This window comes from Nicotiana tabacum, chromosome 14 (genome assembly GCF_000715075.1).
Source record: "Nicotiana tabacum cultivar K326 chromosome 14, ASM71507v2, whole genome shotgun sequence".
Lineage (NCBI taxonomy): Eukaryota > Viridiplantae > Streptophyta > Magnoliopsida > Solanales > Solanaceae > Nicotiana > Nicotiana tabacum.
This window is the reverse complement of record NC_134093.1, coordinates 99,621,368-99,635,926: the sequence shown is the minus strand read 5'-3', so window position 1 is coordinate 99,635,926 and position 14,559 is coordinate 99,621,368. Positions and strand designations below refer to the sequence as shown.

The 14,559-nt window shown below is 34.8% G+C and overlaps 1 protein-coding gene across 1 annotated transcript; it reads left to right on the top strand.

Annotated features, from left to right (window-relative positions):
* On the top strand, nucleotides 1-9,033 carry LOC107798336 (rRNA (cytosine-C(5))-methyltransferase NOP2C). The gene is made up of 11 exons (XM_016621313.2): nucleotides 1-141; nucleotides 262-418; nucleotides 2,039-2,183; nucleotides 2,579-2,669; nucleotides 3,726-3,935; nucleotides 4,154-4,377; nucleotides 4,614-4,745; nucleotides 5,910-5,977; nucleotides 6,078-6,139; nucleotides 6,604-6,744; nucleotides 8,670-9,033. Exons 2-10 carry the CDS (start codon nucleotides 300-302, stop codon nucleotides 6,735-6,737), a joined length of 1,185 nt encoding a protein of 394 aa, XP_016476799.1. The 5' UTR covers nucleotides 1-141; nucleotides 262-299; the 3' UTR covers nucleotides 6,738-6,744; nucleotides 8,670-9,033.
* The last annotated feature ends 5,526 nt before the right edge of the window (nucleotides 9,034-14,559 follow it).

The following is a 14,559-nucleotide window of genomic DNA, read 5'->3' as shown; positions in this document are numbered from 1 at the left end:
AAAAGAGAAAAAAGAAAAAATTGCTTGCCGGATTCTGCTAGTTTTGACGTTTTTCTGGCTGCGCGGCCTTTTTGTTTTAGTGAATTTTGGGGTTCTTTTTACAATTTTCCAGCATATTTGATCCAACGGTTTTCTCTTCAGGTATTTCCGACACCATTTTTCTGCTTTTTGGTTCATCCCACCATTTATTTATAGTTTCTATACGAAGACTTCTGTATTTGAAGAGCTTTTCAAAGGATAAACTAATGGGTTACGTTTCAGGGCTATAAAGTTATTGTCTTTGTTAGTTATCTGGAATAATGGATGTGGGAGAAACCTCAACTTCACCTCTGCCAGATGCTTTTCTTGATTTTCTGAAACAGAATGGCTTGGATCCTTCTATTTATACTACCAGTGATTCCACACCTCGTTATATAAGGTACTTTTGGCAAAAAATGTCTATTCCATTAGCTCGTTTTCTTTATTAGCATTTTCAAATGTCTGTTTGCTGCAAATTGTTCAATATATAAGTAGCAAAGTAGAAGGTACTCCCTCCATCCCATTTTATGTGATGGCGTTTTACTGGACACAAAATATAAGAAAGAAACAAGGACTTCTGAAACTTATAGTCTAAAACAAGCCATTGATATTTGTGTGACTATAAATCATCTCATTAAGAGTAAAATGGGAAATTTAAAGTTAGTTAAAAACGAAAAAGGAAATTTTGAAAAATTAAAAATGTATCAATCTTTTTGGCACCGAGTGCTGACTAAACAAGGAGAGTGTGCCACATAAAATGAGATAGATGGAGTATCTATTTGGCTTGTTTCCTCCTACTTCTATTCCAGCACGTGTCTTGTTAGTTGCTTTTCAGCTTTCGCTTCCCATGATAATAAGGGGGAATAGAGTGGTAATACTTTGTTTTTTTTCAAATAACCATGGTGTTGGTCAACTTGCACACATTTCGATTAATCGAGTACTTACTACCTCCCACTGGCGTTGCTACCAAATAATTATGTCCATCAAGGTATAGGCAGGCAGGAAATTATCGCCTACCACTTTTTGCAAGTGTTGGGATTTGAACCCTAGTCTCTCCCACGGCTCATTTCAGCTTCATTGGCCGCTAGGCCACACCTAGAGTGGTGATACTCTTGAAGCTTATTCCTTTTTCGAAACAACCTTTTAGCATTGTTACAACTTATAAAACCTGTCATAGTCAACCATAACTGATAAAGTTTATGCTACGTAACATCTAATTTCTAGTTCAGTTAAAAAGTCCTTACTCCTGTTCTGGTACTTATTTGTATGGTTTTTCCATCATTAACTTTAAAGTTTAAACAAGTGGGGTTGCAAATAAGCTATTTGCATATGCTTTCTGATATGTCCACTGGGAGAAATTCGCTGGAATGGTAGAATCATATACATCTAGTTAGCAAAGCCTTACTTGTATGCTGACACTTAGTGGTAGATATGTTTTCTTGTACACAACTTTCAGTGTATAACAAGCTTGCTGAAGGAAACTTTTTTGATGAATGAGTAATATCTTAAGGTGCATCTGATATGGAGGAAAACATTTTGTGTTGGAAATCTTTTTTCCCATAAAAAATGTTTAACCTATTTTCCACCATGTGAACTAATCTTTTTAATCATTTTCCGGTGTTTGGTTGCGTATAAAATTATATGATAATCTACAGGGTGTTGTATAGGACACAATGATAGTGTTTTGGTAATATAAATAGAAGTAGACAATACTGTTTAACTGTTGATTGAAGTAAGTGGAATGATAGTTGGGATATTAGCAAAGGAATTGATTTCTGCCCATAAATAAATGAAGTCATTTTCCTCCTATTGGTGGAAAATATTTTTCTTTGAGAAAACATCTTCCACCAGTTCAAGATAACAAAACATCAGAAAATGCTTTCATTAAGAAAAATATTTCCGTGAGAACATATTCCGCCTTACCTAACACACTCTTAGGATATTGAAGACGTGCTTTACAACAATTGACGCAAGAGATCTGACTTCATAGACATGTTTGCACATTATTTTCTATTTGAAGGTTAAAGCCCGGTTATGAGGATTTCCTTGAAGAAATTGAAGCTGATATTAGATGCAAGCTTGAAAGAGTTTGTTGGTTGCCCAATTTTTATCATCTTCCACCTGATGTTCGAATTGCGAGTTCGAAGGCATACCAAGAAGGGAAGGTGAAGGCATCTTTTTAATTAAGTCTCTTGGTGAATATTATACTCTTGAGTCTTGAGATAGTTATCTATTTCCAGTATGTCCAAAACTATCCTGAGGAAATTCTTTCCCTTGATATTGTCTAAAGATTAGCCTAGATAGAAGTTTGTGTCCTGCTCTTACAATATTATGTACCTCTCTCTTTCTCTATCTTCAACATTATTTTTATTTTATTTACTTTTCTCCACAATTGACTTGTTGGCTTGGTGGTCAGGAGAGTGCTGCCTAAGCAAAATTTACCCTGTCGTAATCAGGCTGTTTTATATTGGAGATAACTAACTTAGGGGATGATCATAAGATATGATCCTATTCTATAATAGTTGATGATTTTTAATTATTTATTTGTCTTTGTATCCAGATATATGGAATTGATGCAGCATCTGGAGCTGCTGTGACAGCTTTGGACATTTCAGTTGGGGATCATGTCCTTGATCTTTGTGCCGCACCTGGTAACTCCTGGTTTAAATATGGAACAAGTAACTTCTATAATGGCTGTTGATTTTGGCACTTGGTCACACACACGTCACTAAGAATTTTGGTTCCGGGCACACTGTTAAGATATGGCAAGAGGTACCTACCTTATTATGGATCTGTCAAGAGCATAACAACCTAGAGGTTTAAATATATTGCAACAATAATCCCTTAGGTGACAAAGCGACACTTGTGCGTGGTTTTAGTAGTTATCATTTAGAAGTTATATAGAATATAAAGAAAGCTTGAGAATAAGTTGATGCCTATAAACTTATATAAGTAGTTGAAAGATAATATAAGGAGTTGAAAGAGTCATTAATCATAAATCCGTGTTGGCCATCTATCAGGAATTTGAAAATATTAGCCCTGTTTTTAAATACGAGTATGAGTCTAATTAATAGTTTTTTATTGAATTATAATTAGTGGAAAAGTTAAAATTTAAATGAAAAATCATCCTTTGGGAAAGTAATAGCAATCAGTATGTCATATCCATTCTAAGTAGCTGCTGCACACATGAGACGGCATGGTAAATTTAATGATGAGGACATTAAAAAGAAAATAAAACTCATATCTACGTTTTAGTAAATTAAGCCCATATAACTATAAGCACCCCATGGATTATATGCTCTTTTAACCAAGCGAATTGCTACAAATCTTATAAGCTTGCACTAAAAGTACATATACATACAAAAATATTCTTACAAGACAGCTTTTACAGAGTGATCAAAGCTTATCTATTGAACAAATATTAGTATACACATCAAAGCAACTAAAATTCCTATAATGTGTAAAACGTTTTGGACAAGTGGTGGGCAAGGGTCGGGGAAAGCAATAGCTAAATGAAGATAGATATGAAGTATCCATAGGCATTTCTTTTGCGTTAAACCTTAGTGTGAAAACTGAAGTTTCCTTGATCTCTTTAATTGATCAGTAGAAGCACTTGTTTTTCTAAAGCCCTTAAATTCCAAGTACCATGTATAGACTTTTGATACAGCATTTAGCCAATTTGTAGCTCACTTGATATCTTCTTTTAGGTGCTAAACTTTGTATGATATTGGACATTCTTGGCAGTTCGGGCTCTGTGACTGGTGTTGATGTTGCAAAACATCGTTTAGCGGCCTGTAGAACCATGCTACAGAAATATGGTCTTGGTGACCATTGTCGTCTTTTTGTTGCTGATGGTACCGGTTTTTCCCTTCTTCCTGTCAGGGTCCGTTCAGACTCTCTGTTGCAAAGTGAAAATGGTAAAAAAGTTAGCATTCAATAACCTTTGGCCGCAGATGCTTCTTTGTTTTTTAATGATTTTTGCAAACTCTTTCTGCTCATAGTGGTCCGGCCCTTCCCCGGACCCCGCACATAGCGGGAGCTTAGTGCACCGGGCTCCCTTTTTTTCTTTTCTGGTCATAGTTTCTTTTCAAGGTATTTTAATTTTTCTATTAATTGAGAGATGAATTTCCTTCAGGAGAAAATTCTGAAGTATATAGGGAGTGGAAGTCTCGCAGACCATGGAAAGAAAGGAAGAAGGAAGCTATAGCGAGAGAAAAAGGTGTCTCCAAGCTATTCTCACCAACTCAAGAACCAGAGCTTATATTTTATGGTCGGTATTCTGGGGTGGTTGGACTGACAAAGAATGAATTATATAAAAAAATGCCTACGACTGAGGTTTTGCAGCTCGGCTATGACAAGGTACACTAGTTCCAACACTCCAGATGTTTTCTATTAACCTTTGTTTTAGCTCTGACTTGAAGGCTTATTTTCTTTTTCTAAAAACTTGATCATCATCAAGTCAAGATTTTTGTTTCAGTTACTTGTATGTCAATCATTATGTGGTTGGAATTGATCCTATTCAACAGTTTGAACTGCTTGAAGCCATTTTCTTATATTGTCCTCCATAACTACTGACTGGTTTGAGTTTAAGCCAGGTTCTTGTGGATGCAGAATGTACCCATGATGGTTCTATTAAGCATGTTCAGAAATTTGAACAATGGGGCTGGACAACCCTCCAGCGGCGCGTGCTAGATGCAGAAAGAACTGATGATCTGACTGTCCTTCAGGTGTTGAAGTTAGCTTGTTTTCTTAAACCTACATGTACCTTCTGCCTTGAAAACACTCAGCCAGTTTTGCAGCTGGCATAGTTATTCGTTAACAAGAGAGATTGGCTCATAGCTTCTACACATTAGTATAATTTAGATCATTATGCTTGGTTTGTCGTGAGTGTAGTAGTTTGAAACTGTTTATACTAATTTATGTCTAACCTCTTTAATGAAAATTCTCCTCTTTACTGGAAAATGAAAAAACCACAATATAAAAATTTGTCAGATTAATAGGCATATCATGAATTTCATTGTTTTATTGATGCATCCAATTACTTATAGAAGGTTTAGGATTTTGTGGAATAAAAACCACGAGAATCTAAAGATGCAACTTTGCACCCCTTTGTGGATTTTGGTAGTTTTCTGATTTCCTGTCGAATGTCTGGTTGTCTGAGTCACATATATTATATACCTGAGTCTTGTATATTTTCATCTTCCTCAAGAATGGATTCTAATTCTCAAAAGGCGGGAGCTGACTAATATTGAGTTTTTTTTTTTGAACAAAATAATGAATTTGAACAATGTGGTGGGTACGCTATTGATTCTACGTTTAATCTATGCTTTATTTGGAGACTTTCTGATGAAAAGGTCATGGAAAGAATTCAAAGTGACTTAATGCACTTCCAAGTTTGCCATTACTTATGATGTTTGTTCCAGGTCTTAGTAGCACTGCTCAACTTTAGTTTGGGGATGCTTTTTCTGTTGTGCGCTGCTAAGTAGTAGGTACTTTCTTTTAATTATGAAAGGCTGTAGAAGATGTCCAGTCTCAGACTCTAAATTTTCTCAACATTCAAGAGAAGTTGGTGTCTGGAAGCTATCATCATAGAAAGGTTGAACTTGTCTCTTGTGACTCGTGAGATGTGGTTGGGAAGATTCTGCAGCTCTATATGCGTGTAACACATTTTACTGGGACATCGTTTCTCTTTTCCTCCTACTTTAATGCCCTCAAAATCATCCCTCATGAATACGTGAATCTTTCTAAATTCAGCGCCATGTAGTTAAATTTCCATGTTTTTGTGAAACTTTTTTATCTTGGTGCTTCATTCCTCATTCTAGGCTTTTCTCCTTGCTCAAGTTTTTTTTCTCCTATGTTTTTGCCTCACAGTATTTATCCGTTTCTTGCAGCTGCAACTTCTGATTAATGGATTCAGATTGCTCAGAGTTGGGGGAGTCCTTGTCTATAGCACTTGCAGGTGTTATCTACTTGTATCCCTGAGCTGCAGAGTCCTCTTTCTTTTCATTCTATTAAATTCTCATAAGCCGTTTTTTTTGTCTGTGTTGTGTACGGAACAGTTTAACCTTTGCTCAGAATGAAGATGTGGTCGAGCGGTTCCTTTCGGCGAACACATCTGCAGGTAAAATTTTGCTATTTGTGAATCTAGAAACTGATAGCTTAGGGTGTTTGTGATTTCACTATATGGCTGCCAGACATAATCACATATGCGGTTAATATTTTTCATTATCCACTGCATAGAGCTATTAATAAAGTTACTTCAATTGCTGTTTTGAATGTTATACTTGGAACAGTTTGGATGTGTTCATGACACTAGACTGGGACTTCTAAATTTATTGGTACGAGAGAGTTAGCGGGAGTTTTGTAATATAAGTCAATAAGGTGAAAAAGTTCAACAAAACCTTACACAAGAATGGGTTTATCCAGCTTCATTATAAATCATCAATCGAGTTATTATGAATTGCGTGAAAGAAGCTATCAAGCTTTCTTCTCTCTGGCACCTTTTCACTTATCAGCCCCCCCCCCCCCCCTCCCCCCTTTTTTTTTTCCCTCCTTGATGCACTCAGTTTTCTTATTTATTTGCAGAATTGCTAGAGATTACGGCTGCTAAAAATTGGCCATGCAAGAGTGGTCGAATACAGAAAACCTTACGGTTTGATCCATTGACATCTAATACGAGCGGACTTTTTGTTGCTAAGTTCACAAAATTGGCCATTTAGTTGAAAGGTTAGTTCTAAATCTTATCTGTATCCTAGCTTGGATATCATGATCGGCTGGTAAGTTTAGTATTCTACTTTTACCTTTTGAGGTGTGGAAGAAACTAATTCATATTAGTTTATGAATAAACCATGTATATAGTGTAATTTGAACAGGATGAAGTTTTAGATTTTAGTGATGAAGAAGTTTCTAGTGTAATCTGAACAGGTTTTTAGGAGTGTTGCTGAGATTAGTAATACTAATTGAAAGCTTCTTTTCCCACCGTTTGAGTACACTTGCTATAATACTAACCAATTATTTTTTATTTCTTAACAATACATGAACGAATTAGATTCATATCTTCCTATAACCGTGATGCTATTGTCAGGAAATACACATTGTTTTTTTTTTTGGGAGGCACATCAATACCATCAGTTATATTAAACAACTCTTATAGCTTAAATAGTAATCATCTCATAAATCTCAGTGTTGTCAAAGGCTCATTTAAGGCGCGCTTAAGCCCTGAAACTCAGAAAAGCTCAGGGAGGGCACTTCGCCGCACTTAAGCTGCGCTTCAGCGCAAGGCAAGGCGACATGCGCCTCATTGCCCATGAATTTTATTGTGAATCAAGCTAGGGGTGTCAATGGTTCGGTTCGGCCAGTTATTTTATAAAATTGGTACCATACCAATTTTTCGGTTATTCTATTATCTATAACCAAAATTAGACTTTTCGAAACCGTCCCAATCATGTCGGTTTCTCTTCGGTATCGGTACGGTTCGGTTAATTTTTGGTATTTTTTTAAATATCATGTAACGGTTCGGTTAATTTTCGGTATTTTTTTAAATATCATGTAAAATTCACCAGTAGAAATAGAATGCAATAACATACGTTCTTTAATAGGACTTAACAAAACTCTCTAGACATTTTTACTGTTTAAATGGTGATGAATTAAAAAAAATGAAAGATGGCTAGAGTATAGATTCATCAACTATTCTACAAGAACGTAAAAGAAACCAAGCAAAGACAAATAAAATATAAATTACACGAGTGGAAAGATATTAACCAAGTTGGGACTCAAGAATAAAGTTTATAGAAGATTAAATATTCAAAAAGATAAATCTAAATTATATGAAAGAAAACATATTCAATACATTGTAGTTTGCTACTCATTATCGCTAGAATACTTTGTGTCTTGCTAATAAAGATACTTGAAATAACTTAGTTTAAGTAGATGTAGCATAATACGTTTTAGGAATTAGTATTTTGAGTTTAATTACTTGTTGGCTTGTAATAGTTTGCATAAAATTTCAAGGCCCAAAGAAAAATTTAATGCATTATTATTTTTAAACTTTCTAGATAAATATATTTTTCACATGTAAAATTTATTCGGTACGGTTCGGTATTTTCTCGGTTTATTTTTATAAAATAAAAAACCTATCCTAATTATCGGTGCGGTTATAGATTTATATAAAATCCTACGGTTTCTTAAAAAGAAATCTAAAAATCGGTTCGGTGCGGTACGGTTCGGTCGGTTTTCGAATATCTAGTGACACACCTGGGCACTAAACAACCAATATATAATCAAAAATAAGTGTATTGGCGGTAAAGGAAAACATTATGAAAGAATTTGTTACTATGTTCTTAATTACATATATATAAATATATTTTCCTTGATTGAGCCTTTTTTCACTAAAGTCCACACTTTTAGTGCGCTTTGCAGTTAATGCCCTAATAGACCTAGAACGCTTTTTAGAGCTTTTCGCCTTTGACAACACTGTCATTTTCCCTTTTTTTTACTTAGACGTGTATCAATGCTGACTTTTCAGGACATAGCAGGATTATTCAAACCTATCAAAAGGAAAAGAAAAAGAAGGAAAAGAAAACAGTTAACTATAATCCAAACATGAAAAGAGTATCAACCAAATTGTGTATGACCAAATTGTGTTTTTGCAGGTCAAATAAGCGATTCCAGCTTATTTGGGACTTGAGGCATAGCTGTTGTTAGGTCAATGCAGTATTTACCAGAGAAGCGTGCAGCAGCTTCTCTTAAATAACTTCTGTTCAATCAAAATGAGAGCCCATGCATATTGATGATACCAGTTTTACTTTCACCTTGACAATAATATTGGAACTAGTATATGCACTCCAGTTTGTAGATGGGGATATCTTCTGCTCTACAAATGGGGAGGAAAATTTGTTGTATTAAAAGTTTTGGTGAAGTACAAAAGATTGTACGGTATGTTTGGGCTGTTTGGCCAAGCTTCTAAAATCTGCTTATTTTGGGAAGTGCTATTCAAAAAAGTACTTTTGGTGAGAATCAGTTTGTGTTTGGCTAATTAATTTAAAAAGTACTTCTAAGCATCAATTAGTGTTTGACCAAGCTTTTAAAAAGTGTCTCTAAGTGTATTTTTCTCAAAAGTGCTTCTAGGAAGAAGTTATTTTTTCTGCTTCTCCAAAACTGCTTCTGCTTTTCAGAAACACTTTTTTTTCTCCTAAAAGCTTGGCCAAACACTTCAAATTTGAAAAAAAAGAACATTTTTTTTGAAAAAAAAAGTGCTTTTGAACTTGGAGAAGCTTGGCCAAACATGTTATAAGTTGATTGAGTCTTCCAATGACTTTACAGATTAAGTTCCAAACTTCCCTGTATCTGTGTTGGGAGGTAGCAGATACCCGGTGACATAATCAAATGCGTGCAAGTTGATCCGAACACAATCGTTGTATATAAAAAAGGTTCTGGGCCCGCCTGTTTTTATCTACATATTCAAGAATTGGGGATCTTTCAATTTTCTATACGAATTTAGATGTGTAACTCTTTTATCTGTCTGTGTTTGACATTTCAAATACATAACCAACTTCCTCTGTTTTCCTCTTATAAAACAGAAGTACTTTTGAAGGAGATTAAACATGTAATATCTAGGTTGTAAGGCCATAATTACGTAATTCTATTGATTGTCAAAGTACTTTGCCTCCAAAATATGAAATCAAATGGAGAAAAGAATTACTCCCTTCACCAAGTTTAATCCTTACACACTGGGAATTTTTATAACAGATGTATTGTTCTTTTAAAAATTAAAAGACAATCATGTCCGTGTTATAGATTTTCTTATGTGTTTCACTATGTTGGAAGACTAGTGTGTTTTGGCCAAGCTTTTAAAATTTACTTATTTTAAAAAATAATTTTCGTCGGAAGTGTGTTTCAAAAAAGTATTTTTGTAGAGTAATAGTTTGTGTTTGGCTAACCAATTTGAAAAGCACTTTGCCACATTAGAGTACAATGTGTCAAGGTTCCAAAAGTGTTTTGTGGGAAAACATTATTTTTTCCGCTTTTTCTACTATTGAAAAATTCTTATTTTTTATTAAAGATTGGCCAAACACCCCAACTTTTTAAAATAAATATTTTTTTTTATTCTAAAAATAATTTTAGCTTCCCAAAAGCTTGGCCAAACAAATTAATCATTACTAAAGCGATTGTGTTTTAAACGTAAAAATAGCTCTAGCAGTTGGCACTTAGCACCAAGTCTTAGCTATATATCAGATCTCCCTTAGCGCGTAGGATTTTTTTTTTCTTCTTCTTTTTCATAAGCTTTAGAGAGATTTATTTACCAATTTCAAATTATGAACGTTGATAAGAATAAAGAGTAATGAGTTAAAACTTGAATAGAGGTAAAAGAACAGTGTTAATAAATTGATATAATTGACAAAAAGTGATGCATTAGTTGTTAAGCAAATGTCATGACTGAACTTTTAGTAACTAGAATATAAAATTAGAGGCGTAGTATATATAAAAAAAATATTGTTTATAATTGCATTTTCTTGCATTACAAACAAATATTTGTTGTTTGTGTTTATTACTTTGACTACTCTGTGTCCAAGAGTAATTACTGTAAGTAACCTATAATACAAGGCAAAATAAATGTTAAAACTGGTGTAATTAACCGGTTAAACTACATTAATAATCTAAACAATGCATTTAACGTAAATGCTCGCAAAACCCATGTTGGAACTTAAAAAAAGAAAGAAAGAAAACAAAGTAAGAAGTTAATCAGCATCTAATCGTTAAACTGTTCAAGAAAGAAGTGATAGACATCAAAAATTACTAAAACCTCAACAAATATGAAACTTGAGTCCATAATCTAATATCACAATATGTTCGATGATAATAATTTTAAGTGAACCCATTAAGTTTAAATCATGGATACGTCTAACTAAAATTAAGAGTACATGTAGAGGCGAATTAACCTTGCAATATCGGGTCCTCAATAAAGTCGAATACATAAAGCTTAAATCTTGAATCAGCCTCTAACAATATGAATGGTGAAGGTCCTACGGTATTTCTTTTTAAAACTGCTATGACTGTGCTTTGCTTGAGCCGGTGATCTATCAGAAACAAACTCTTTACCTTCGCAAAGTAGGGTTCACACTACTTTTTTCCGGACCCCACTTATGTGATTACACTGAGTTTGTTGTTGTATACGTTGATCTTCGTAAAATCTTCTAATAAATTCCTCTGCTCTTTGCTCCAAACTTTGCCTTTCCTCAAACGTGGCTTCTTCATCTTCACTATAATCTGATATAGAAATCTCATCACAGTCAACTCTCTTATTCCTCAGTTCTTGTCCATGCAAAATATTTCTTCTTTTCTGAATCTTTTCTCTTTCGTACCCATGATAATGACAACTACATTCATAAAAATTTAACACTGAGGAATAAGTAGAAGGCATAGATTGAGTTCTTGTTATACTTTTGGAGGGATTATTTGAGGAACTAAAAATACGAGAAATTTCCTTTATTATTTTGAACAACTTGAGGGAATTGTTTCTTTGCTTATGATTAGGGTTTCTAAAGCCCTCTTTTTTGTAAAAAGTGGAAGGCATTGTTTAGGCATAAAGATCAAAGAAATGTGTAACGCATTTTGAATCGTGACTCTCTATATGTACGTGAATGGGAAATTAGGGTTTAATGTTATTACAAGGAAAATGGTATACTTTGTATCTTGTAATATATTCGGTAAATCTTGAAGTTCCATTAGTTACATTTACTTTCCTTATAAATGCATGTCTTCGTGTAGTTAAAATATTTTAGATTTAAATTATAAATACTATGTGATCAATGTAATTTAACATCTTATTTTAGCAGGTTTGTTACCATTTTTATAAGATTGTGAATTATAACTTATTATAAAGATTTACTTATAATTCTGATTGTGTATATGTCTTTGACAATGAGTGCCTAAAACTTAAAACTCAAATATTCTTATCGAGTTAAAAGCTATACACATAATATGTAATGAAAGGCTAATCTTCACTACTAGAAATTCGCTAAAAACCGACCAAAAATACCGACCAACGTTGATCGGTTATGGCAAATTACCGACCAAAACGCGACCATTACGGCGTGGACAGTGTTTTGATGGTCGGAATGGCTTACCGACCAAAGTTGGTCGGAAATTACCGACCAACTTTGGTCGGTATATTAAAACAACCATCTGACAAGTTTAATTACTTACCAACCAACTTTGGTCGGAAACATATTTTATTAATTTAATTTTACCGACCAAAGTTGGTCGGTTTAACTAAATTATATTTTTTTATTAATTATTACAATTAAAGTAAACCGACCAACTTTGGTCGGTAATTGAAAATATATATTTTTTAAAAATAATTAAAATTAAATATTACCGACCAACTATGGTCGGTAATCTCAACAATGCAAGCAAAATACCGACCAAAGTTGGACGGTAGTGTTGAATTCTGGGAATTCAATGTTCATTAACCGACCAACTTTGGTCGGTATTTTGGAATAATTTTTTTTATTTTATTAAAAATCGACCAACTTTGGTCGGTTTTTCTGGGTTTAATTTTGGCATAAAATGCCTGTTTTGGCTGCTAAACCACCTGCCAGCATACCAATACAACAACACAACAACAACAACAACAACAACAAAAACACAACAATAACAACACAACAACAACAACAACCAAAACATTCAATAAATACTTTAAAACTAACAAATTAAAGTTCAATTGAACATAAAAATCCAAAACCAAGTTAAAACTAATTACAACTAGTTCAAAACTGGTTCTATTTGTCTAGTTCAAAGTATATAAAAGTCAAGGGGTGTTTTCTACAACATCATCATCACCGTCTGATGAACTTTCATCTACAAGACGATATAGAGAACGGTCTTGTGGAGGACGGGAAGCACGATCACGGGGAGGACGGGAGGAACGATCACGAGCAGGGCGGGAGGAACGATCACGTGGAGGTCGACCCTCTGGAGATGACTCACGAGATCGGGGCAACGGAAAAGCTCCACTAGATATGAGAGTTCTGATCTGAGCTTGCATGCCAAGGAATTGAGCATCTCTAAGCCTTTCTCTTTCCTTGGCCGCTTCTAGCTCTGATGTGAGCTTTGTCACTGTCTCCCGCATAGCGGAGAGGCTCTCCCTATTAAGTTGCTCGCCTTGCGAGGAAGTCCCTATTCCTCGCATTCCACACTTATAGCGATGGAAGTTTTTAGTAGGAAGCCCGTATACCTTCCCCCATTTTGGACCGCCAACAGACTCCAACCATATTCTTTCAGCATCCTCGTCCGAAGGTTGGGTTGGCTCACCCGATTCACCAGCTGGATGACTACGGATGAATTCCTCCACGTTACTTTGGTAGCGACCCTATATTATTTTAAATTAAATCAGTATTTCAAGTTTTTTATAAAAGTAAATTATAATACTTAAATAAAATTGAAAGCTTACATATGCAGTCGAGGCCCGGTCCTCGACCCACCTATCTTGATCCCCCTCTTTCTTCTTCTTCACAACATGTGTCTCCTTGAATAGCTCATCATGACTCATTGGACGCCCATACTTCTTTTCATGAAAATAAATTTATAAACTGTTTGAACCACGTATCAAATCTCGTATATACAGCATCATAGCCAAATTGACCCACGAAGTGACTGTGACATATCAAATATTTTTAGTAGTTGCATCAATATGTAGTCACAGTAAATTTTACATTTTGATAACTAATAAATCAATACTTACTTGAGAAATGGTACAACTTCGGGACAATTTAGCAACACATGAAGTGTAGCTGACTTGTACTCCATATCACTCAAACTTCTCTTTCTAACATCCTTAGAACATCGACCTGGTTGATTGAATATGGACATTGGTGGATATAATGGATCATTCACACATTCGACCGTGTGCCTATTGGGCCTATTCCTAGAACATGGCACGTTACTCTCAAAATAATAAGAACAAAAATGTGCAGTTTCCTTTGCAAGATAGGCTTCGCATATAGATCCTTCAATCTTATTCCTCTGCTTAACAAATTGTTTGCATTTGCCAATTGTCCTACATAATCTCATGTTAGCCAAGAACATTCAAATAAAATAGAATATTACATCAAACTTATAATATTACCTCTCAAAGGGATACATCCATCTGCATTGAACAGGCCCTCCAAGTCATGCCTCGTGTACAAGGTGTATTGGAAGGTGTTCCATTACATCAAAGAAACCACATGGGAATATTTTTTCCATCTTACTAGAAATTACACGGATGTTCTGGTCCATCCGAAGTAGGTTTTCTTCCCTTAATGTGGTAGAACACAAGTCTTTGAAAAATAAACTAATCTCTGTGATGGGTTTCCAGATTCTTTCAGGCAAACCACAAAATGCAATAGGCACTAAGGTCTCCATGAAAACATGGCAGTCATGACTTTTCAAATGGCTCAACTTCCCTACCTCCATATCTACTTTTTTTCCAAGATTCGACGCATAACCCTCAGGCATCTTTAATTTCGTAACCCAATCACAAATTTTTCGTCTTTCCTCCAA